Source organism: Corvus cornix, chromosome 13 (genome assembly GCF_000738735.6).
Source record: "Corvus cornix cornix isolate S_Up_H32 chromosome 13, ASM73873v5, whole genome shotgun sequence".
In the NCBI taxonomy this organism is placed as follows: Eukaryota; Metazoa; Chordata; class Aves; order Passeriformes; family Corvidae; genus Corvus; species Corvus cornix.
Genome location: NC_046343.1, coordinates 10,112,979 through 10,139,049, shown reverse-complemented (window position 1 = coordinate 10,139,049; position 26,071 = coordinate 10,112,979). Strand labels below are relative to the sequence as shown.

General features: G+C 41.3%; 1 protein-coding gene across 1 annotated transcript; it reads left to right on the top strand.

Annotated features, from left to right (window-relative positions):
* Positions 1–8,557: 8,557 nt before the first annotated feature.
* Positions 8,558–17,671, top strand: UBE2B (ubiquitin conjugating enzyme E2 B). The gene is made up of 6 exons (XM_010390673.4): positions 8,558–8,685; positions 11,792–11,872; positions 12,591–12,616; positions 13,654–13,743; positions 14,931–15,019; positions 15,804–17,671. The coding sequence occupies exons 1-6, from the start codon at positions 8,642–8,644 to the stop codon at positions 15,930–15,932; spliced, it is 459 nt and encodes a 152-aa protein (XP_010388975.1). The 5' UTR covers positions 8,558–8,641; the 3' UTR covers positions 15,933–17,671.
* Positions 17,672–26,071: the final 8,400 nt, after the last annotated feature.

Here is a 26,071-nt window from a genome sequence, read left to right as displayed (position 1 = left end):
TTCTTCACTCTGCAAAGGGCCAAATGTGATGCTTTTCCATGATACAGTTATGCTTTTTTGAGGAGCAGGCTCAGAAAACGGAAGACTTAGCCACTGTCTCTGAGTCTCTTGCATAGCGAAATATCTTACAGAACTTTAGGGAAATACAGGCTTTGGGGGGTCTTTTGGGACATTCTCGGGTTCCTCTGAATACCTCTCCTTTACTGCACACACACACACACAAACCAAGGACAGTTTGCTCTACAGGAGCAGTTTACCAGTGTGTACATAGTTATGGACTGATATCTGTTTGTATCATTAGATAATCCATAAATTAATATCATCAGGTTAAGAGTGCTAGTGCATCTAGTGCTATTCCGTGTCTCTTCTCTACTTAAATTATCTCTCTTTTTTTTTTTTGTCATTGCACCTACTTCAGTAACATCTGGGATGTCTGGGCCTTATTCTGTTGCTGTGTAACCTAGTTCATGGTTTTTGGCTCACCGTTCTGAATTGGTACAATGGGTGGGTGTAAGGTGAGTTATTATTTTAGCTCCTAGTTCTAAGGTAGGTAAGGGCCCAAGAGTTTTATCTAAATTATACTGGAGAAATTATTCCCTCTAGGAGGATTCTGCTGGCTGAGGACTGTCCCAAAATACTCTTCTAATTTGCTAGATAGGGGTTATGAATGGACTGTCAGGGTAGCTGGAGCTGTTTCACCTCTCTTTAGCCAGTCCTCATATCTTTATTTCCAAATTGCATTTACATGTCCTGCCCTACCCTTTGTGTTTCTGTGGATGTGATTCACACTCATGAGCAGAGCCTGAAATTCTTAGAGTCATGCAGTTTTTGAACATGGAATAGGAAATTAGACACTATCATAAGGTCATCAACTTAAATCTTCCGGGCAGCCAGGAAAATGCAGCACCTCTGACTACAGATTCTTCCTCCAACGTGCAAGATCTTCTCTGAGTGTGTCAGAAGATACAATGGGTTTTCAGCCCAGCCCAGGTGGGTTCAGACTCCCTGCCAGCAGTGTTTCCAGAGCTGATTTTACCATATCCACAGCCATATGTTCCTCTTCTGCATACCTGAGGGATATTGCCCAACTTTAAGACTGTCACTCTGGAGCTTCTTAAATTAAAGGGCCCACATGAGAAAGGTAGGATCCCTGTCTTCCATAAACAGTTTGGAACATCTGATTTAATAGTTTAATTATTGCCTAATTTGAGGCATATGAAGCATTTTCTGAGAATCTCTGCTTCTCTTCCTTGGGTGTATGGATGGAAAACAGATGCTTCTAGCATAAACAAATAAATCCGATGTCTGAAATGGATGGACTAATACCCCTCTAAAGCCAGAGGAAGAGACCAACTTCCTGTATCATGTCCTCATGCTGAAAGAACAGCCTCCATCCCTCCATTCCTATTTAGCTTCCAGCTACCACAGCTGCATGGTGGTGGCCACTTCCGAAGTGGGGCACTTTTTCCTTTTATGCTGTCTCTGTGTGATTCATCTTACATGGAAAAGAAAAGAAACCCAAATAAACATACTAAGAGAAAATAAAATAAATCCCCCTGAAAGCTCTCAAAATGTTTGTGAAGGATTTTGAAGGGTTACAAAGACTTCTGAGGAATCCAAGTAGCCTAATGGATAAACTGCTTTCCCTTCCTTGTCTCCAAAGCTCCACTTCATTTTAAGTGTTAAACTTTGTTGTTATAACTCAACACCTTCTGAAAATGTATCTGTAACCCTAAGTCAGTCCATCCTCAACAAAATCAATGACTCTGGAGATTTTAACACGTCCCACTACAAGTATCAGAGATTGGGAAGGACAGAACAAGAGAGAGGAGTAACCCCTTCTGTAATTGAGCTGTGGGAAGAAAACTTGGCCTCTGATCTTTCCTTTTCCCTGTCCCCTAGAAAGGAATGAGACCCTTCATTCCTCTGCAGCAACTGCATTTTCTATTGCAATAGAAAGAATGATTCAGAAGAGCCTGCTGCTGGTGAAAGCTTCACTGGGCTGTCCTCAACAGAGGGCTTCATCCTTTTAGTTTGAGTTTTTGTGATGTTAATCAGTCATAAGAAATGCCTGGTATCACCACAAGCATTCTGGATTTGTAAAAAAGCTTTTTGCTTGTCATTTATTTTAAGACTTAATGAACAAGCTCTCTTTGTGGAAGAAGACATTTTAGGTATGCTCTTAAAAATGAAATAGAGCAAGCTAGTAAAAAAGAAAATGCATTTCAATTAGATTATTTTTCCTCCATCTGTTCTCTCAGATCTTTTTATGGCAGGAAATTGCCTATTGGATTTTTGATTTTGCTAATGGAAATGGCAAAACTTAAATCCTTTCCTATTCCCACTGACATCAGGGGAAACAAAATTCAGTGTCTGAACAGAACACTTTTTTTTTAAACCATTAGTGTCTACAACTGCATCTCAGTGCATATAGTAATTATAACATCAGTGAATTTAAGTTAACTGAAATACTTAGAAAACTGTGGATTGGCACTTATACTTCTGAATCTCCTTGGCATTTCTGAAAATCCCAACTTCTCTAATTAGCAATTTCTGATATGCCACATTCTTCTATGTGGACAACCCAATTAAACCTTGTGAACTCCCCACATGACTTTGGGGCAATAGACTATAACTGGATGGGATTTCTAATAGGAAGTGCTGTTTCTAAAAGGAAATAGCATTTCCAGTAAGGCAGTGAGCTGGGGAAACCTTTTCCTTGTGTTTTTTAGGATGCAGAACTTCAGGAAGTATCATCCCTAAAAATCCTAGGCTCTATAAAAAACTCCGAGGAAGTGTCCAGCTGCTTGACAAACAGGACATTATGAACAGACAATAAATCAGCTGGTTGAAAGAGATATAAAGATTGTATACCATATTCTTTTTTTGTATCCATGTGGGGATTGGTAAAATACATTCCAAATCTCTTATCAAAAAGCCTACTATCTTCAAAACTGAAACGAACCCAAATATCCAGTACTGCTGTGTTCCTCCCTGTGCTTCCTCTCAGATAAGAAGGATATGTAAAAGCAGATCCTTCCCGCTGACTCATTCTGCTCTATGAACTGTATCTGAGGCTTGAGACTAAAGGAATTATCCTGGCTTGTTAAAAAGATATTTACCTCCATGTTTATAGTTCAGCACTGCCAGAATAACTACTGCAAGGTACTGTTGTTACAATCTTTACTGCTACTACTACTAATAATAATCAATATCTAAAGCATAAGTGAGAGCATGACTTATAACAGGAGTTACCACTCCTCTCCACAATTCCAAACCGCTACAGAATTCCATAATAGTAGGTGGACAATAACAGAAATTTACAAAATGCAGGAAAAGTCTTTAGTGGAAATTAAGTACACACTTGGAAAAAATTCCAAGTTACCGCATTGTTAACCATGTATGCTGTGTCTCCAAAGTTACACATTGCTGCTTCCTCACTTTTCCAGCATTTTCTCTTGCATTGCTCCATAGAGAGCCCTTGTCACTGATCATCCAGGGGCTCAGTGCCAGCACTGATGGATGTTTTTGGTATGGACAATATGGAAAACCATCTGCAGGGCAAACAGGCACAGGTTACCCAGGAATAACATAGATTACCATTTTCTACAGGTTTATAAAACAGCTCTGCTGTTTGGTTTATACAATAACAGTGCTATTTTTAAAGATAAACTTTGCACTGCTTTGACTGAATCTGGAACCAGAACATAATGTTAACTCTGACCTTAAATGTAGGTACATTACATGTCACCATTTTAATTTAGCTTTTATATGATTATTTTCATTTTGCTAATATGGCACTGTATCCAGAAGTTCATGTGCAGGAAATTGCTTTTTCTGTACCAGTTGAATTAGAGGTGCCATCCCCCTCCAAAAAACCCCACACATATATTTTCCATGTGTAGGGTCTTTTGAAATCAGTTAAGGAGCCCTGTACCATTGTGTAACCACATAATCTGTATAAACATCACCTGGGGCAGCTCATGTTTAAGCAAAACCTAAATCAGAAAGTTTAGTAATTCCACTTTGTGTTAACAAAATATTCTCAGATGAGATCATGGTGTATAACAAAGGAAAGGGAAAAAAATAAAAAGGGAAAAAACCCAACAAAACCAAACAAAACAGTTTAATAAGAAGCAGGTTCTGTTTGTTTTAAAAGTACTCAAGGCATAAAAGCACGGACTGAAAAAACCCTCCTGCTACATCAGAACTGACTCTGAGGCACAGACTGCCCTCATTTCCCAAAGTCATCAATGTCCTGATCCTACTACAATTAGCAACTGCTAATGTAGGTGATGAGCAAAAGAGAGCAGGATTTTGGCACAGTACGGTATAGATTTTGGCACAGCACCCAACCTATCAGCAGCAGGACAAACCAGAAGTGATTAAAAGACATGAGACAGTGAAGGAGAAGGACAAGGTGGGAATGCAAAGTACTGCATACTTTTAGCTCTTCCGAATTTCAGAGACGGGTCCAAATTCTCTGCAGTAGCACTGCTGCTACCCAAGTCCTCCTTCAATCATCCAGTCTAATGTTCCAGTTCTGCAGATAATTTCATACCAGTTGGAAGCCTTAAACTACAACACTAACCCTTGTTCTTAATAAAGAATTAACGTATTTTATATCTGTATGACAAACCACAACAATAAACGGTGTGATCTAGAAGCAGTAACATTTTATTTATGATTAATCTTTCCATGAGTTCTTTCACTATTTTTGTGAAGGTACTCAATTGCTTGTTTTAACTGGAAAAGGTATTATTAAGCTCTTTGTTATCCAGACCATGGAAATAACACTGGAGCTCATCTAGAATTGTATGACTGATAAATTCCAACACTAAGTGAAGTCTCTTCTTTCTGCTTAAATACATGAATCGGGTTAACAATATTATTATGATGAAATCATTGTTGGTGAAAGAAGAAAAACACTTTCTACCATGGCTTTTTATTTTAGTTCACAGAGGCCTCCTCTGAAAGGCTGATAACAAGAACTGTAATTTGCTTAACTAAAGACTGTCATTAATTTGAAAACACACTAAAAGACTTTGTTTCTGCTCCCTCAGCCTTCCTCCAACATTCATACACATTTACCACATTACTTTTCATGGTGCATCTTCAGGCTCTGAACCAATACTGCTGTACCAGGAATACAGCAAAGAAAGGAGCAGCTCCTTTCATTAGCTTAAAAATATCCTCTTGAATGTGTTTAATTTACTCTAATAAATCATAGATAAGAACTCCCACATTAAAAGAATCACAGTAAAAATGTACTTTTTCGTACTGAGATCCATTTACCATTTAATTTTTGCATTACTAGCTGCTGATATTTTGAAGGAGTTTTAGGTTAACAACAAAGCTGGTTTAAACTCAATATAAAAGTATCTGTTACTTTAATTACCCCTCTTTTTTTTTAATTGAGAGCTACACTCTCACTGGTGCCAGGTCTCCTTAGTGCCACCAAGAGCCAGGACATCGCTCTGTATTTAGAGGGAACTTCGAGGGAAGCTGAGGAACCCATATGGCAAAATGTGCCATTATCCCTAATTAAAAATTGATAAGATCTAAATTTTTAAAACATCCTGTTACTGCAAAGAGTGGAAATGGGATGAACATAAAGTATGGAAGTAAGAATCCAAATAAGTAAGAATCTAAATTTATAACCTTGTAATCTGACTACAAGTTATTGTTTCTGTACTTTGCAGAAGTTCAGTTAAATCACAGTGAGCTGGTGTGTCTGGCACAGAGAGAATCCAATCTGACCCATGTGCAGACTGAAATTCTTGTGGACTTTTCACAAGCAGAGGTCTGAACTCAAACTGAGATTTTAGGGGAAATCTCCCCACTGCACCCACACAATGCTGAAATATCTTTGCAATGAAATACTTGTGGATAATCCCCGTTCTGTTTGGGGATGGCACAGAACTGGTGCAATAAATACACCACCCCTTCCGTGGCCAATGTGCACTGGGGATCTCGGGTAGGGAACCAGAGCCAAGTGATGCAATCCACAGCTGGCAGAAAGGCCACCTGGGGAAGCTGGTGCAGGGCAGTGTGAGCTCCGAGGATGGCTCCGGAATTGCAGAACCGGGAGAAGTCAGCCAGCTCTGCTTTCCCTCTCCCATGGCCTGATGGGGACAGGCAAGAGCTCTGGGATGGAAGCACCCACAGCAACGCACGGCACGACCCCAGGAACTCACCCAGCTCACATGCATCATCTTGTGATGGGTCAAAGTCACCTCAGAAATTGTTTGGTTTTGAGAAATGCTGCACAAGAATCTAGTACTGACTCAAGATTAATATAGAATGTGCTGTAAAATGTTACCTTTAACTTAATGTAATACCCTATCAAATAGCATTTTTAAAAAAACATAGAAATAAAAATTGAACTTGAAACAGCTTTCTGATCAGGAATTTGTTGTATCTATCCCAGTATTATTCAAGAAGGAAGACATTAGTTTCTGTTCTAGACCACAGACTGTGTAAGGATTTTTTCCAAGTGTTTGAAGCACTGTTACAGTGGATAGCTTTAATGGTTGCACAGAAAAAAGACCTCTCCAGGCACCAAATGACAAAGTTAGTGTTGAAATCGTTGTTTCCACCCATCTCTGGAAGTCAGTGGGTTACAAGTACACGATAAATTGAAAACATTTGACCTAAAATGCCCATAGTCTCATTATAATGGCAGTGATGCATTTAAGTTCATTAAGCAAGGAAGTACTGGAAATAATTAACAGCAAATACAAATCTAAAGTGGATATTTAGTGCAGATTTCATTTTGAGACATATTAAACCACCTTTGCAAGGCCAGAGCCTCTCTTTCATTGTTAGTTGAGACTGATTTTTTTTGAAAGTAGCTTGGAATATATTAATTTTAAAATATATATGTGCCATGCAATCAACAGAACAGAAATTGCATCTAGTTCTTCAGAGAAAAAAAAAAGCTCTTAATTTATTACTAAAACTGCCATCTACACATGTTACTGCTATGTAGGATTAAAATGTTCCATTAGATAATGTCAATACACTGTATCCCGGTTGCGTCAGAGAAGAAGAAATATTGTCCCTGATGAGATATTGCCGAAAAAGTTCCCAAGCCAGGTGGAAACAACAAAGGGTTTCAGATTCAACTTGAGCTTGGTGCTGGTGTTTGGTCTTTGTTTATTTCCTTGCACAGGCTGAGAGTGACTTGGGCTTCAAAAGGCAGAGAGATGCCCTGGAGACAGGGGATGCCCCATCTGGGCCCTGATGCAGCGCCTGTTAATACTAAATTAATTAATGTTGTTAAACGACACTTCATTATGTGTACAGGTTCAAGCTTGCACTTGTTTTTTACAGATTGCTTTCTCCTTTCTGAGTTAACAGGAGCTAAATATAAGCTGGATAAAGGTAGAGGAGCAGCAGTGGAATGAAAAATGAAAATGTGTGTGATGGGAGGAGGAGGAGGAAAGTCCAGAGGAGGGGAGAGCTTGCCAGGAACCATTCTTCACTAATGTGGGGAATAATATTTTAGTGGCTGGGGTATTACAGTTTCCTATTACCAAGGCTTTTGGAAAAGCTTGCTCCCCTGCAGTACCAGGCTTTATGCGAATTCCTCACAATAGGCTGACTATTTTCACTGAGGTGGGACGTTGGATTAGTGTTCTGAGTAAATCTTTGCTGACTTAAATCCCGCCCTGTGTGAAATACAAATTCCTCTTCTAAAGAGCCCAGTCAGTGGTGCTTCTGCAGCAGGGCCTGGCACTAACTTTGTGAAAAGAAGTACTGAGCTTTATGCTGTGTTAAACTCTGGGCTGATACTATTCCACCACCTGGATGGCTGGGGGCAGAGGGAATGGCCAGGGGACGCAGACTGTTTATTTCTCACTTCATTATGAGTCCCATGATGTTTTGACCTCTTTAAAGTCATCTGAAAGTAAAGCAGGGAGGCACATGTAACCACACAAATCCAAGTTCAGGGATAACTTCCGACACACCATGTAAGAATTGGGTCACGACTTCAAAGAGACCTGCTCTGCCTGTTGGAGTAGTGGGATTTTTAAAAAGGGCTGAGAGCCAGGACATCAGTCTGTATTTAGAGGGAACTTTGAGAGATGCTGAGGGACCCATATGGCAAAATGAACCATTATCCCTAATTAAAAATTGCTGAGAACTGAATTTTTAAAACATCCAGTTACTGCAAAGAGTGGGAGTGAGCTGCATACACAGCATGGAAGTAAGAACCTAAATGTATAACCTTGTAATCTGACTACGAGTTTCTGTTTCTGTACTTCGCACAAGCTCAGTTAAATCACAGCGAGCTGGTGTGTCTGGCAAGGAGAAAATCCAACCCGGCCCACGCGCAGACCGAGATGCTCCGAGAGCGTGAGGCAGCGCTGCTGTTTGCCGGGCGGCCGCGGAGCCGAGGCAGCCCCCGGGCCGCTCCCGGCCCTTTTCCCGCGGCCGCTTCCCAAACTCCTCCGGCCGCGGCGCCGCGCGCTGCCGCCTCCCCCCCCGCGCGGCGCGATGGTGCGGTCCGGCCCCCCCGCGCCGGCGCGCATGGTCCGTGCCGCGCCGGCCCCGCCCCGCGCGGGGAGCCGCCATTGCGGGTTGTTTGTGCGGGCGAGCAGCGAGCACGGGCGGGAGGCGGCGCCGCGGCTCCGCCATGTCCACCCCGGCGCGCCGCCGCCTGATGCGCGACTTCAAGAGGTGAGCGGGGCCTGGGGCCCGGACCCACCGCCGCCCCGCGCCTTTGTGCCGGGCACGGGGCTGGCATCGAGCCCCCCGGGGCAGGGGCGCGCCCCGCGGGGAGCGGCAGTGCCGAGGGGAGCGGGGGCACTGCCGGGGGAGCGCGGGGTCCCGCCGGGCAGCGCCGGCTTTGTTCGAGCCGCCTCGCCTGGGCGCCGACGGCTGGGGGCGTCTGAGGATAAAAGTTGGAGCGGTGGCTGCGAACTAGGGCGCCCCGGGAGTGCCCGCGCGGTCACGGGGCGCCGCGATGTCGGGGGGGGGCTGCGGGCGCTGCCAGGGGCCGTGCCCGGCTGGCCGGGCCGGGAGCCCGCGCCGCCCTGCCCGCACCCCACCTCCGCCGAATACGTCCGGCACCCGCAGGCTCCAGCTTCGGAATAGCTCTGGCAGAATTCACAAGTCTTCCAGGCTTGTTGGGTCGGAGAGTCTCTCTGAAAACAAGTTTTTTGTAATAGGCACCTGTAAACGAAGCGCAAAGAATTAGCGAACGCTTCGTTTGTATGTAATAAGAACCAAAATGCCCTTAAATGTTTTTAGGCTCGTGATACTGTGTTTAAAGTTTGCAATCGTGAGGAGTCTTTTGTGTAATATATGCGAACTGCTAAAGGAGCAGTTATTAGTTGCACTCTTTTAAACATTAATGACTGAACCACTGACTCTGGAATAAATTATTTCCAGTCTGACACGTAAACACACTTAGAACAGAGTGTGGAAAAGGGTGGGGGGTTTCCTTTTAAGATTTACAGTAAGAGTCTCCGGACTGGGTTGCTCAGGAGTAATTAGAGGTGAGTCAGCTTTGATAGTGTCTCTTTTTTTTAGCATAGCTATGTTATACCAGCCCCTGAAAACACATCAGTAAACACTTGACGTGTATTGTAGTTGCTTTACGTGGCTGCACGTAAAGCACCAGCGACAAAAGCCTGATTCGTGAATCTAGGAGGAGTAGGAGGTTTTTGGGAAGTGGAGCCCTCCCCTGCTGTTGTGTGACTGTTGGTGTTTGTTAAGTGGGTGTTGCTTGATTCCCGTTCAAATCAAAACAGGATATGCAGACTTTTTATTGTATTTGGTTACACAGATGAACCAGTGATTTTTTTCAAGCTGACTAATTTATTTTTCAAAATTGCAGTCAGATGTGGGTTTTATGCCGTTATATTCCTACAAGATCTGGTTTAATAATTTTGAAGTTAAGGCTTGAGAGAAAACTCTAAAGATGTGGAAAAATACAACCAAGTAGACAAATGTCGTGGTTTGAAGTAAATCAAATATATTTGTCCTATATGTTGCAACTTTGATATTCCAAAACTTACGTAACTTTTTCATGTCAGTTTTTATTTTACTCTGCTCTTTCGTGCTGGAACTTACGTATTTGTTCTTATGTTACTTGCACTTCATACTGAAACAACAGACGGTGTACTGTCAACTCTGATTCACTTCATTAAATATAAATTGCTTTTGCATACTGTGATTGTCAGGAGCAGTGAAGAGAGAACAGTTCAGCCGATTTCTTACCTCTTCTAAGTTGTTTGAGTAAACAACAACAACAACAAAGTTATTTATTTATTTTCTGATAAAAAGGGAGTGCAAATACCACATTTTCCTTGCTGTTTAGGACTTTCAGGATTAGTCTTATTTGTGGTCCTTGCCAGATCCTTTGTGTAGTTAGACTCTGTGACAAGTAGGGTGCTTTAAAGTTGATCTAAAAACTAAAGCTGTCTCCCAGATGCGTTTGTCAGGCTAATGCTCAAGCACTGCTGCTGGCCTGCAGCCTGGCTGTCATGTAGGAAGAAGTCCTGTTCCTGCTTTCCCTGACCAAAAAAGTAGGTGGTTTATGCTGTTGATACTGAGCTGCCTGGACTGTGTGTGCTCGGAGAGCAGGGATGTAAACACAGAGTTCACAGGGGCTCTGAGCAGCTTCTGGGCTGCTCTGTAGGGCAGCACCACTGCTCAGCATCCTTGGACAACACGTGGTGTTACCCCAGGCTGAGGCAGTGCAAGTGCAGGAGGGTTGCCTGGCTGTGCTGCTGTCAGCTCTCAATAAATCTGCATTTGCACATGATATTTAGTTAGGATTTGTCCCTTGGTCTGCAGAGCTTTTTGTAGTGACTTGTTTATAAGTGTACTGTGATATGATTAAACCTTATGGTAACACTCAAGAGTTGTTAGTGAGGCAAGGGCAGTCACTGCATTTTCCTTATTCTTGCATAATTGTGGAGGCAAAACAGGTGAGAGGAGGAGGAGCTGTCACTGAGGGGATTTGATCAGGTGGATTGATTGGGGCCTGCTGGTGTACATTCTTCAGGGTCTTGTGATCCTTAATATGGATCCAGCAATGGGCAGAGGGGAGCATTTGGATCCTGCCCTTTGGCTGCAGCACATATTTCTGGTTCAAGTTTGTGAGGCTTTCAGTAAGTAACATGCTTTTCCCTAGTCCAAGGATTAAGGAACTAAAAATAATTTAAAATGCTCCCGTGATTGCTTTAGCGATAAACACATTTGTGGGAGTGGCAGGAGGGAGGAGCAGCACACAGGTTTCCCCTTTGCTCCCTTTTTGAAGCGATCAGCTTGTCAGTCAAAATAGGCTTATACCAAATTTAACCATGTCTCACGCACGGATCTGGGAATGCAGGAAAAGCTCCACTGAGGGTCCCTTGTGTTGTGTCCCAGCAAGAGTGCTCTGTGTGTGTGTCACTCCCTGGTTGTGGCTGCAGCTTGTTCTCTTCTTCACTGTGGCAGCCAGCAGCAATTGCTCTCTCATAGTTAACTGTGTAGCACCATAAATCCCAGCTGTCCATGGTGCTATGTTATTCTTACAGTTAATCCTTTGCTCCCTGAACACTTAATCAGACCTGTTGTGCCCTTGTGTCTCGGTGTAAAACATGAGAAAATCTTGATGTGCGTTGCTTTGCAGGTCTGTCTTTTGGGGTGTTGATAAGCTGCATGTAATGCTTTGTGTATTCTCTGATTTGGAATTAGAAAATATTTACAAAATGTGGATGTTACTGGTAAATTATACCTGCAGGTGGAAGTATTTAAGATATATGACTTGTCATTCTATGTTTGTAATTCTTAGATTGCAAGAAGACCCTCCTGTGGGTGTCAGTGGTGCACCATCTGAGAATAATATAATGCAATGGAATGCAGTTATATTTGGGTAAGAGTTTTTGGTCACTATGAAATTCGATATCAGAGGACTAAATATAACAACCTGATGTTTGTTTTTGCAGTTATTCTCTTGTTTCATGTATGTAAAGTCAGCAAACTTTAAAAAATGGCCAAGTGTTACAGTTAAAATATCTTTTCACAGATTAAATAGAGAACGGTTAGGAAGGAAAAAAATTTAATTTTAAATTTTTTCAGCTTTTTTGTTGAATAAAGCTTGCATGTGGTTTAATAAATAGGTGTGTTATGAAAAAGCAGGATTCCTCTTTAAAGTACGTAAGTGCCACGTGTTCTCAGCCTTTAAATCCATATGTATTAGTGATTGGATTGAATCCCAGTAGGACAAGGTACAGGATCTGTCTGGGAAGTTACATTACATATCCTATAGAAGAGGAGCTGTCTTAGTATCCTTCCATAAAACTGAAGTGTGCTTGCTAATAATCTCGTTTGTTCCAATCTAGTAACCTAATGGCATATGTTTTGTTTGGGATGATGATAAAGTAGATATCCCAAATAGCAGAGTGACTATGGGAGGTGTCTTAGATACAACAAAGCTCTCAGAGGTTGCCCATGGATGCTTCTCTAAGTATTTAAATTATTGCTTCTACGTATATCTTGGGGAGGATGAGGAAGAAGATACCCATTTACTGGGCCTGTGTGGAAGTAGGTAATGATCACTTCTAACTGGAGTTTCTTTTTAAACCTTTCAGGCCAGAAGGGACTCCTTTTGAAGATGGTAAGTTGCTAACTTTTGTATCCTTTGTCATTCTAATAAATCTTTCCAGTACTAACATTGTTCTGCTTTTGAAAAATAATATATGCTATCTGTATATAATTTGAAACCAAGCAAGCAAGTGAAGGAGTGAGGCTTGTTTGCTGTAAAAATATGTATCTTGATCTAAGCAGTGTCTTGTCATGCTGGCTCATGGTTGGTTAGAAAGCTAAGAAGCAATGCTTCTATTGAGGCTTTTTCAGAAACATACATACAAGAGCTTTTAGCAGGGGATGTTGGCCTGACACTACCAGAGGTGTTTGCACATCCCCATAGCTGAGCTCAACAAGAGCTTTTCTTGTTTCATCTTTTTTGGCATGTTTGATTCATCACTGTTCTCCTAATGGAGAACAGGTGAAAAACCTTGAATTCTCAATATGGAACTCAGTGAGGTTGAGGGAATCCCAAATTTGTACATAAACATGAAAGTTGGTGTGTAATGAGCCTCCCTTAGGCATATGAGGAATAATGAGTTTAATAATTATAGTATTATTGCAGTAATTGGCAGCAGATGGGTTTTTCTCTATGTTGGGTTGGAGGAGTTACAGTAAATTATTCACTGATCCGTAGCAAAGGTTTTCAGTGAATCAGTTGTGAGCTCCAAAGACTGAGATTGCTGATTATGAAATTCCAGTGTTTCTTTGCTGGCACCACAATACCTTCTTAATGAAACGCCTTAAAGTCACCCAAGTCCATAGACCCAGCATATTGGGCCACGGAAAAGTGGGATAATGTTGGATCTGGCTGCCTTTGCCATGTATACAGTGAGTCTCCAAGCTTCTACCCAACCTCTGCTGCTGGGTTTATTACTCTAAGCAGTAGTTCCACAGTTCCATTATCACTTCAAATATATGAAAAGCAATCAGATTCAGTGTTGTTTGTTTATATAATGGTGAGGAGAAACATTGATCATGGAGCACATAAATTAATTTGTTCTCTATGTTCCTGGATATGTTCTTCTGTTGTTAGTTATCTGATTGTATTTATCTTTGTTTGGACAGGTACTTTTAAACTAGTAATAGAATTTTCTGAAGAATATCCAAATAAGCCTCCAACTGTTAGATTTTTATCAAAAATGTTCCACCCAAATGGTGAGTAAACCATCTTTATTTAGCTGTAAATATTGCAGTGTGGTCATGCATTCTCTGAAGCTCTAGAATGCTTAATCTCTCTTCATTGCTGTCTCCTAAGTAGAAGTCTAGGACAGCAACTGCTTGATGAAAAATTACGAATTACAATGCTATTAAGAAGCAGCTATCTGCCTCTTTCTAATCAATATGTAGCCTCAGTAGCAAAGCCTGTGAGTATTTTCAGCAGCAGCTGCACTTAGATTGGTTTAAAGAGGCAGTTCTGGCTGCAGATTCCTGCCCCCCTCCATTTAACAGCAGCCGTGTCATGAGCTGCAGGGAACTGATGGAGCCAAGTGTTACTTATTCCTGCCAGGTGAGGTTTCACCCAAGTCTCTGCTTTTGTCTGGTGCTCTGTGCCAACCAGGACTAGCACAGGGAAGAAAATGAAGGTGCTCAGTCATAGCGGAGGTGTGTGACCCAAACTCAGTGATGAGGGCAGATATGAGAGTGCACTGTGCTTCCTCCCCCAGCGCTGATAGGTTTTGCTCAGTTCACGCATGCAGAAAACACAAACCCTGCCTGCTGCTCCTCTGTAGACATAATGCCTCACATACTGTCCAGGCCAGTTTGTCTCTGCCAGGAGGTTTGTAATTTGTTGGGAACAAGCTGGAGGACAAGCATGTAGAAGTTTGAGCAGTGAGTCTCAGGTTCATATGGGCTCTATGAAGACTGATAAGTATCCAGACAGAAGTAGGATTTCAGCACTTTTCCATATTTTCTACTGTCTGCCTTGGTGCCTCTCATGGTAAGTGTAGGGTGTGTGAAAATGGGGCAGGAGCTGCCACTGTTCAGAGTGTGATGGCTGTGAGTGGTTCCACTCCTTCAGTGAAGGCCTTGCTGTTCTCTGGGAGGCCTCTCCACTGTGACAGCATGGGTCGGTCACACTGGAGGAGCAGGACACCAAGTCTGCCTGTTCCTGTGCTAATTCCATAATCTTCAGACCTTCCTTCTTTCCCTCTTAGGTGTTCTGTTAATTTCAGTAATAAATCTTCAAAGTATGTGTCAAGCCACAGCAGATGGTGAGACAAACTGCTGTCCTCTTTCCTAAAGCATTAATCTAAGCACAGACTGAATTGGAACAATAACTCTGCTTTGAACAGTGCCATAAATCTGACAGTTTCTAAGTGATATCTGTGCTGTATTTGCAGTGTATGCAGATGGCAGCATATGTTTAGATATTCTTCAGAATCGCTGGAGTCCAACATATGATGTTTCATCTATTTTAACTTCGATTCAGGTAACTTTGCATCTATTTTACCAAATAATTACGTTATTGTTGGTTTGTATTCCAGAATTCAAAGCTCAGTAATGGGGATAGCCAGGTATTTGTGTCAAGGGGAACTTCAAATCCTTATGAGCAAAGCAGTACTTTTTAGATCAAATAAAGGCAAAGATGCTACGTAATTACTAATTCTGAGCTACAAAACTGCCATTGTGTATTTTTGCACAGGAAAGCATTTACTGGTTTGTGTTAATTTTTAACCATTTTTACTCAAGATATGATATCAGATGCAGAAATTTGCATAGTGTTTGAAACATGTAACTTTACTATGAAGCTTTGCCCTGTGAAGCCCTCAAAGGGACAATATTGCTGAAACACACTACTTGGAATAAGTAAAAATGGCCTGGCACAGTGGAAATGCACAATTCCTTTGTTCCTGTGTGATTGTTTTTATTTTTCAACAGTGGTGTTTTGTAGGAGACATCTTAAGCCTCTCTTTAGTCCTGAATGACAGTAGTAATATAATTATCAATTAGTCAGTTAGCTCCATGGTGCTGACTAGACAAACTGTCTCTGTTTGGTTTGTGAAGCTACAAGTGTGTGCAGTACTGGTGCAGGGTGTAATTTGAGGTTCAGTAATACAATTAGGGATGCCTAACAATGAGTTTAAGTGGGTTTTTTTCAACTGGGCCATTCTGAGTTGTTTCTGCCTCTGAAACACATTTGACTTGAAAGTAAGTTGATTTTTTCCTGATTTAAATGTGTTGGTTTGTCTGACATTGTTTTCCCCCTTTTCCAGTCTCTGCTTGATGAGCCCAATCCAAACAGTCCAGCCAACAGTCAGGCAGCACAACTTTACCAGGAGAACAAACGTGAATATGAGAAAAGAGTTTCAGCTATTGTCGAACAAAGTTGGAATGATTCGTAACAGCTGCTGTGTTACTCTCCATCCTCATAATCATTATGTACAATTTAACTCTCAATAGAAAGGCTACCAGAAATTTCAAGTGCCACCGTTCTATGAATTCGCATAAAAACTCATTTGCAAACAAAATTAAGCCCTCCAGTTTAGGGAAAGCTAAAAGCTTGTGTATCTCAATTAACGTCCTTTTTATTGCATGGTATGAACTAAGTTATTGCTACATAAATTTGTAATATATCCTGTTTGTATGTTTTTTCCAAGTGTATAATGTTGGTGTGGAGTTTTCATGACAGAATATACACATTTTGTAAATCTGTACTTTTTCAAATATTGAATGCCTTATTTTTGAATTCTTTAGATTTTTAAATTGGAGAAAAGCACTTAAAAAAGTTTTTATATATGATTATTTCATGTAAAACTGTTAAATACATAACCTTAGTGCAAGACATTCTGCTCTCACTCTTATCTTTTTCCAAGGGCTCATTTTTTGTCCATGCTGTTGATACCCTGCACTTTACAAACAGAAAAGTTAATCCATGATGCACCTGTCTTCACGGGATGTCTTTGCTTCTGCACCACAGCTTGACTTGATTCTGTGTGTCCTCAGTTGTATGAGGAAGAGAAGTTTTGGTAGCTGCCAATTAGAAATGGGGAAACAGATCTAACTATTTTGCTAAAAGTCCCACCTTAAACCAGCAGCAGAGTTGCAAACATAACCTGGGTGACCAGGCTTGGTGATAATGTATTCTAGTAAGTTTTATTTTTCTGAGATACTGTATTTTACCAGCTTGGAAAATGCTGTCATCTAAATTTGTCCTATATTCACCTAGTGATACTGTAATTATTAGAAGATATTCAAAATTATATTAAAGAGGTTTCCCATTAGTTTCCCTTGGGGGTAGGGAAAAAATTAATCACCAACAGAAGAAAACATGTCTGCAGATTTAATGGAGTTATTCTTTAAAATTTGACTGTGTACCATGTGGTCAAGTCTCATGTCTGTAGTACAGAGGCTCCACATATTCTTAAATTGACAGTTTAAAGAACTTTGGCTTTGTTTTTGTAAGTGTTAATGTGGTGGTAATTTCTTACTGTATTCTGTAAACCCGGCTAGCTGACTACAGGAAAGAATTAAGCCATTGTTTTCTTCCAGCATTAAAATTGTAACACCTTTGTCATAATTCCAGCCAGCATTATGTATGTATTAAACCCCCCAAACTCATACCAAAATACAGCTCAGTGGTGCCCAAAAAAGCAGTGGACATGTATTTCACCTAGAAAAGAAAATGTTGTTTATTTGCAACAGTCATTACTAAAAGTTAATCTCACTGCACCGAAACAAGAATATCAATTTACACCTCACACCTGCTTGCAAAGGTGTGTAATTTCTAGGAACAGCACTTAAGTTAGAAATGGCACTCAGAATACTGTCAAACCAGACTCTGTTAGTACCTTGTGGAGTAAAACTACTCTGCCTTGGATAAGAATTAGTGTGCAAAGACTCAAAAATCAATGCTAGGTAATAACTATGCGCTCATTAAGTCAGTTTGCTTTCCTTGAATTGCTGAATTTGTGTTCAAGAATTTTTCAATCTACATCTGATTATTAACAGAAACTCCAAAGGATCCAATTTGCTTTTGGCTGTGATGAAGTTACAGTAACACTGGCAAAGTGGTGCTATGTGGCTTAAACCAACATCATTTTGTTCATAAATACAATATGGAAAAGCTTCCTCCTTCTAAGAATTAATCTAAACTTTGAAGATTTTTTTTTTAATTTGCTTCCTGTTTCAGTATTTTTGTTCCTTTGACGTGTGCATGAGCTGAGATTTGCTGTTCATTAGCATTCACATTAATTTGATTATTCCTGAGGAGTTTGGCCCAGTTATAGATTGATAACACTCGGAACATGTTTTTATGTCTCTGGGATGGAGGCAGTGGATGTGTGAGAAACAAAATTGGAGCAGAAGGGGGGGGGGGTTAATTAAATGATGAGCCCTGCAAACTGCCTGTGCTGGGACCCACACTGTTCAGGGACAGGTGTGGCTGAAGGTGTCTAAGAGCATTCTCTGTGGAGGGCAGAACTTGGAGCCTACACTTAGAAAAGTCTGCCTGGAAAATGTCCTGCTGTCCCTTAGATCAAGGTGAGTTGCTGTATCCCAGGGTGTGGTGGGGAGGATCATTCCCTCGCTCACCAGATTTCCCATGTTCATGCTGTGTGCTGACTCTGCAGGCTGGATGGGAATGTGAGAGTGGTGAGAATCCAGCCTCCATGGTGGCCCGTGGGGAGACACTGGCATAGGGGAACTGGTGTTTCTGCAGGTGGGATCCTGGAGTACCTGGGTGCATGGTGCATCCCCAGGAGCTGTGGGGTAAAGGGTGACTTCTGTGAGCCCTCCACCAATACACATTAAAAATTACCACAGAACATAGGTTAAAATGTGCTAAAATCTGCTAGAAAAACAGTTTATTACCAGGCAGAAGGAAGCAGGCCAGAGGTGATGGTGTAAAGGATGCAATGCCCTGCTCAGCCTGACCGATGTGAGCTGTCAGCACTCACTGATGCTGCTCAGGACCACAGCTTCCTCTTGGAGCCTTCACATGCCCGTGTTCAGCATCTTCAGTGGGCTTAGAGGTACTGACTCTTCGGGCCTGTGGGTTCCTGAGTGCTCCCTGCTCCCACCACCCTCCTTTTGGGACCAGCTGGTCCCTGGGCTGAGCTCTGTGGACTGCCCCAAAGCTGTGTGTGGGTAACAGACAAATAAAAGTCCTTTCCCTCTTTATGCTACAAAGAACAGGAGTCTGATGACAAAGACAAAAAGGTTCAAGTGCAGTGATTCACAAGAGCACTCAGTAGTCACAATAAACTTTATGGCACAGTTACCTTCTTAAATAGTGTACTGGGATGCTTGATTTTTAATTTATTAGCAGATGTAATGTTCTAAGCTTGCTAGGACAGTGGGATTAATTAAGGAAGGACTGATGGGTTCACAGTTTTGGATTTGTAACTTCTCATGGGGCTTTCGTTCACTGATAATTAAACAGTTCATAATCACTTCCATTAGATTCCATATAAAGGCTGAAAACCATCGTGGAGATGTCTTTAAATTAATCACCCCAGAGTTTTTGTCCTATATATCCATGTCATTCACGTGATTTTACAGGTGGACAAGCAGAGGCATCCAGGTCTGCAGTGTTTTTGTGTCAGTCAGGAGGCCATCGGCAGGGCTGTGGGCGTGAACCATTCCTGGGCATTCCCCAGTCTGAGTTTCAGGTACAAGAACACCTTTGCCTTCAGGTTTATCACACTAACATTATTCCTAAGAAACATCAAACACTGCACTGCTCGTGCTGCTTTCTTCAGATCTCAGTTCCCTGAAGATGTCTCATCCAAATGCAGTCCCAAGCCAGAACTACAGGACTTGGATCTTCACAAATGTGATTAACTTCACTAGTGTGAGTCGTCCCATTGGGATTCTTCACCACAGTACAGATAAATGTGTGTAATTGCAGAATCAAGGCCTTAGGCTGTGAGAAGTGAAGAAATCACAGCTTGAAGTACTGTATCTGCAGCTTCTTAGTGGGAGGTTTTGTATTAATAGTCAATTAATTCAATGTGTCAAACAAATAAAGCTTTAAATATTTAGAGATTAGGAGGTGCCTAATAAAAAACTTACAGCAAAAAAGGAAGACTCCCTGATAACTACAGCAGCATTATTGAGATATTCAAAATAAAATAGGTAGGCTAATGTAGATAGTTAAACACTTCACATTTAACATGTCAAGGGTCCGTGAGAATAGTTTTTGATGTATATAAAAATGCACCAGGAGAGGAAGAGCCTTCTCCTCCGGCCAGACTTCCCAACCTGTGTTTTTATTTGAGCTTTTTACTGTTTGTGGAATGTGTCCCAGGCAAATACTATGCCTTATTTGTTTGGAGTTGTTTTCTGGAAGAGGAAAGGTATAATCAGCAGGCAATCTGCTGTAATGTGTGAGTTGGCAAGGCAGGTTCTCCACCTCCGCTTTGGATGGGGCTCCATGGTGAGTGGCTGGTGGGACTGCGAGTGGGAAACAGTGACCAGAGACTCGGTGAGTGGGCAGCATTTGTTTGTGAGCAGTGCCAGCTCCAGCACTCTGTTTAATTTGTTGTTTAGGTATTAAAAGAATTATCTGACCTCCTCTTCCTGCTTTTGTTAATCTTTCTAATGGAAGAGCTTCAGCCAAGTGCAGAATGTGTGTGTCCTGTGTCATTGTGCCAGCAATGGATCACAGCCCCTGCTCAGTGCACCTGACTCCCTTAGAAGTGAAAACTGGTATAAACCTTTGGACCCAGCCTTATGGGCCATATGAACACCATGTAGCCAGAGCAGTGAATGATTTAGGAGGCATTCTTTTTATTTCATTAAAGTTTTTGGGATAAAACCAGTCCAAAACTAGAAGACCAACAAAGAATTATGTATTATTGCAGGCAAGTGGGCAGTTTTGTTGAACATGACTCTTAACAGTTTATCTCTGGAAATCTCTTAGTATTAATGATGGTGAAAGAGGTGAGGGGAAAAGGAGCTAAATCTAAAAAAAACTTAAATATGTGGAATCAATGAGCAAAACCCATTAACAGGATGCTGCTCTGCTTTTGTTGTGCATTCAAAGGATATGAGTCTTAGAAAATAATATATCTTGGATTATGTGTGTGTGTGTACATAGGAGAGGGCTTTTTGAGCTATTACAGAAACTTTAGTTAGGTAGTAGTGTTTGAAAATAAATGGGCTTTAAGATTTGAGGAGTTTTTTTGGTTACCATTGTTACTGCACCTTGAGTTCATCTCACAGCCCAGCCTCCATGAGCAGAGAACAAAAAATAGGCAGAACTTTTTAGACTCTGATAATGACTGTAATTAGCATCACAAGCTATGGAAATTGCAATATTCCCTAAAGGTTTCTTGTCATTATCCTCTGTTTCTGCACTGAAAATAACGATTTTTAAGACAGGGTATCTTCTGTATTTGGTACTGTCCCACTAATGGTAATGTTCAACCTCCGTGTTAATGTTTGTGTCTGCTGTGGTCTGTGTGAAAGCTGTATCCTGCCAGAAAGCAAACATGCTCCTCTCAAACAGGGGATGTTGCTCAGCATCCAGAATGAAGCCTTTTTCATGATGTGGTCAAAGCATGTAGCGTGGGATTTTCTGAGCTAGTGCAAATGTAACTAGAAGAAAGTTTGTTTTAAAATCCCAGTATGTCAATGTTTCAATCAGGAGTTCAGTGAGGTCATAAAATAAATTATTTTTGCCCTTAAACAAGTGCCAGGGCTGGGTCAAACTACTGTAAGAAGGCAGACTTATGGTTTGATGGCACTGATAACAGAGACTTGGCTGTAGAGGCTGTTAGTGGTGAAGGTGGGCAGATGTCCCTGCCCAAGCTTCCACCTGTAGCACAGGATATTCAGCCCTCAGCCCCTAGAACTGAAAAGATCTTGTGTTTCTTCCCTTGTTTTTCAGTTTGGGTCATTAACTGCCGTGTCTGGTGCATTTCTAAGCTGAATAATTTTGACAGCTGCCAATTTGGTACACATACCATGGGCTGAGCTGGGAGCCACCAAGCTGGGGAGGATTCTGCAGCCTGAGCAGAGGCTCTACCTGGCACAGCAACAACCTCGGGCATAAAGGGGGACCTAAATACGTATTCATCAGGGAATGAGTTGGTCTGAGAAAGGTCACCCCAATCATCTGAGACCCACAGAGGTTTTTATCCTAGATAAGCCCCTGCTTGCAAAAATCAGTGAACACATTCACATTGTTTTTAAAGCCATGTTAAACTTTGAACAGCTCAGTCTCAGCATTAGATTATTAATCACACTGTTCACTATCACCAGTTATTTATTCTATAAATAATCTTTATTTATATTTCTGTTTATTTTGAAATTAATTTGGGTAAGAATAGAAGATTATGGGTTCAGGAGTTTGTCTAGAATTATGCCACACAACTGCAATGTCCAGTAAATATAAATACTGTTATTTTATCACTTCATGTTAGTGCTATCATGATGGGACTTGAAGGAATTCATTCTGAAATGTGATACTTCACACAGGCAGAGGCAAATTGTCTTCAGTGACTGACCAAAGTGGGAAGAAGGCAGAAATGCCATCTCCTCTGAATTAATTATGAACCACACAGCTCTTGCTATTATCTGTTTACACATTATTGGCCTTGTGATGTGCTGTTGAGGGATTTTCTTTCACTGTCTGGTCCAAACGTACGTTAAGTCCAATTTCATTAAGAAGGCTGCTCGCCTGCCTTGTTGAAAGGGTCATTGTGTTAGTTATTACAGTGTTTTCTTTGTGCTCGCTTCCCCCAAATTCCAGTAACTATTTTGTAAAAAAGTTTGAAAGTGAACTTTTGATGCCTGTGAAAGCTGCTTCATTGACTTTATTGACTCCAGAGCCTGAAGTTCTTTATCCACAGAGATCTTTAAAAGGACACTAAAAAGTTTCAGCCAAAGCTTATAGAATTTGGTACTTATAGTTAAGTATTATAGACCCAATGCTGTTCCCATGGAGACCTAAAGGAATTTTTCCATTGAATTAAGTGGTAGCAAAGCATACCCTTTATTAAGTGGGGAAAGGATTGGACTGGAGAACTCCATTTGTTGTTCCCAGTTTTGTTTGTGTGCTTCCTCTTCTGTATAAAGAAATAACAAAATTAAATTTTAGGTATTTTCAGTGAAATTTTAGGTATTTTTATTGTGATTCATCTGCTTCAAGCTTGTTGTGTTTGTGGGTAAGGGGGTGTGTAGCTCCGGGGTGATAACCCATGAGGCAAAGGCAGAGCTCTCCTTTCACTCGCTGCTGGTGTCGTTCCCTGCAGTCTGGAATGTGAGGAGAGTTTCAGTCTCCCACGTCTCCTGCTTGGGAGAGGTCAGAGGTACGGCTGCTGCTGCTGTTTGCAGGTGGTGTCAGTGCATCTCTCTTGTGGGTTCTGTGCCACCTATTCTTAAGGACATTTTTATGTCAATTTGTGGAAACACCAACTTGTTAGCATTGACATTTCAATTATTTACTAATACTCAAAGAAATCCCAGGTAGATTCATATTTAGAAAGAGTTTTCCCATGCTGGAAGTTTGGGATGTTGCTCAAAGGGTTGTTGGGAGCCCCTGATGATCCCTGCTCCAGCCATGGCTTCGAGTGGAGGCTCTCCTGCAGGCACATGGCCAGATCCCGCAGTTCTGGAATATAAACTTACAGAAAAAAATAAAATTGAGGCCCCAGATTGTACAATACAGTGCTAAAAAGTGGTTTTGGTTGAAGCTGTGTCATTAAATCCTTGGCTACTGAAGTCAACGGATTTATGATTGATTTAACTGGAGGGTCTTGTCTATAATGACGTTCTTTCATTTTGTCTCACTGAGATTCTTCTTGTTCTTTCTTAGTGCCTTATGACACATTCACTCCATCCTTGCCTCAAACAAAGAGAAATTATACTATCATGATTGTCCTTTAAATATTTTCTATTTGAGGACCTACTGAAAAGGCTCCAGAGGCAAATTCTTGGTTTAGAAGTTGCTATTTATGTCTAGACACATCTGAATGTTGTTATGCTTTGAATGTCCGGGATTGCTTGCTGCTTTCTTTGTAGAGATGGATGAGTCAAGAGAGAGAGTGCATTATTTTAAATTAACTTGGAAATAAGCTTTAACCAGCTCAGGGTTCTACTTGTTGCAACTGGCTCCCTTGATAAACATAACAAAATAAGTGACACCACAAGGAAAATCCTTATTTATTGGTGTCTTAAAGCAGAGCAGAAACAGGTTCTTGATACACGACATTGGATTCTGTTGGCATATTATCATTTGAATTATTATAGTGTCTCAGACTCCTGGTCACGGCAAGGAGCCTCTACGGGCTCTACACAAACAAATCCAGTGCCTTGTTTTTACTCCAAAGGGCTTCTAGCACAGGTGTAAGGCAGGCAATGACAGGGAACAGTCAGGCACAGAAGGGAAGAAAATAACAAAATCATGATTAGTGCCAAGAGAACTAGTGGTCTCTTTTTGCCAATTATCAAACATCGTAATAAATCAATAGTTAAGCTTGGAAATTTATATATTTCATAAAAAATGTGCACACCTGAAGGAGAAAGCCAAATTGTCCTCAGTGTGTATATTTCAGCTCCAAAAGCAGGTTACACAATACAATTTTCATAGACTGGGTGATCTCCACCTCTGTTTTTCTGCAGTTCTGCATTTCTGAAAGTATTGTAAAGCACCACAAGTTCAATTGCTGCTTGTTTCTGTTCTTTCGTGCAAACTGTATTTGCTTACCAAGCAGGTGAGAGTTATGAGGGTCAACACGAAGAGCAGCCTGGCTCTCCAGCTGTACTGGTGCATCTAAAAAAGGATGGACTCACAGCCCTTGCAATTGCACCTTCCTTGCTATTTTGTAGATACTCATGTCACAGAATTCCTCTATGGGTTATATTAACAAATACACAGTTCTCTAGGATTTTTATTTTATGAGAAACCGTTCCTCTGGGTCAGTCACAAGACTTCTTGTTTCTGAATTTGGTACAGGCAGGGCAGGACTCACTGCAGTATTAGTAGGTAAAATGTTGGGCATGTACAGGTACAGACATAGAACAGAATCATAGAATCATTTAGATTGGAAAAGACCTTTAAAATCATTGAGTCAAACTGTTAAAATATCCATATCTACCCTGGACCTCAAGGGTGGAGCTGCACAGACACTGAGTGTCTGAGCTGGCTCTGGCATCCACACGCAGCTCGAATGGAATGCTTGGGCAGCATCCTCAGCGACATTTCATCCTTAAACCTGGCAGAAGAGAGGTCAGATGTATACAGGAGGAGAGTGAAAATCTTTGGGTTTACATCGCTTAAAAGACCACAAAATGTTATTAAACCTCTGTATATTAATTGATCAAGCTTAACTGTCTCACTGCTCACTGCATGCCGGGTTACATTCATTTTTAAAGGATGAAGCAAATATTTCAAATGAATGATCAAAAGAATATTTTACTCTTTTCACATTCTGAGTATGGAGTCTATGAAACATTTATTCAGGAAATGAAGTATTAGGGCCTGACAGATATCTCTAGTGTCACTGAGTAAGCAGGTTATCTGGAGATTTCTAGTGCAAACAATCCCATACTTTGATGAATACATGAGTAATTGCCATTACAGGGGGTTGAAAGCAAGATTAGATTGAAGTTACAGTCATTTCAGCAATTATAAACTCTGAAAATTAAGTCTATTAAAATGAGAAATATCTTTTTTCATCTGTGTTTTCTTAAGCAAAGAATAACAGAATTTTGCTTTAGAGTGTAAATAATAATATTTTTGTTGATCAGGGGGCTGGACATAAGGGAAAGAGATTGATGCCTGGTATCTTAGGGAATTCTGCAGGAGGATCTCTGAAATGCTGCAGTCCTATATGGTCATAGCTTATGTTTGTCCTTGATTTTGTGTATGACATTCATCTGGGATTTTGACACTTTATTTTCACTCAGTGTTGTCGTCAAAATCATGCAGACCCTCTCTGTCAACTTAAGTGTTTAGGAGCTCTGACACCTTAAATTGTAATTACATTGCTTCAAATGTCAGGTTCTTCAACATCGTATCACTGCTGGTGATAGAAACCTAAGTAGCTTAGGTGATATAAACCTAAGGAGCTTAATAGCTTCCCGATGCCATATAATGTATGGGGAATCTCCCTGCACAGGGAATCTGATAGGGGAGATCTGAGTCACGGTGACAGCTTCAACAAGCAGGCAGGAGGGGAAGGCAGGGAGGATGTGATGAGCTCAGAGGAGGTGAGCTGATGATTTGCTATTTATAGATGCACGAGGAGGCTCAGAGACAGGAACCCCAGGCAGGGCCACTCTTCGCTTTGCTACGAAAATGATTCCTCGTCAGAGCTGCAAGCAAAACACAATTTGTAGCTGGCAGAGTCTCAGGGTGCCCTTGTTGTACGAACACGTGGGCATGCCACAGCAGCAGCTTTTGATGAGAGCCTGAAATACAGCACGTTTTAGCAATTCACTGCTGAATTTTATCTTTCTGTTCCTTGGTGTGTTTTGTTTTTACAGGGAAAGAATGAAATGATGCTGTGTATCCTCTACACCAAGAGCAGCCTCC

Bases quoted from the DNA above. Each gene is read 5' to 3' on its own strand.
- UBE2B (XM_010390673.4), top strand. From the start codon at position 8,642: ATGTCCACCCCGGCGCGCCGCCGCCTGATGCGCGACTTCAAGAG. The intron at 8,686-11,791 runs GTGAGCGGGGCC...TGTAATTCTTAG, and splicing joins CTGATGCGCGACTTCAAGAG to ATTGCAAGAAGACCCTCCTG. The intron at 11,873-12,590 runs GTAAGAGTTTTT...TAAACCTTTCAG, and splicing joins TGGAATGCAGTTATATTTGG to GCCAGAAGGGACTCCTTTTG.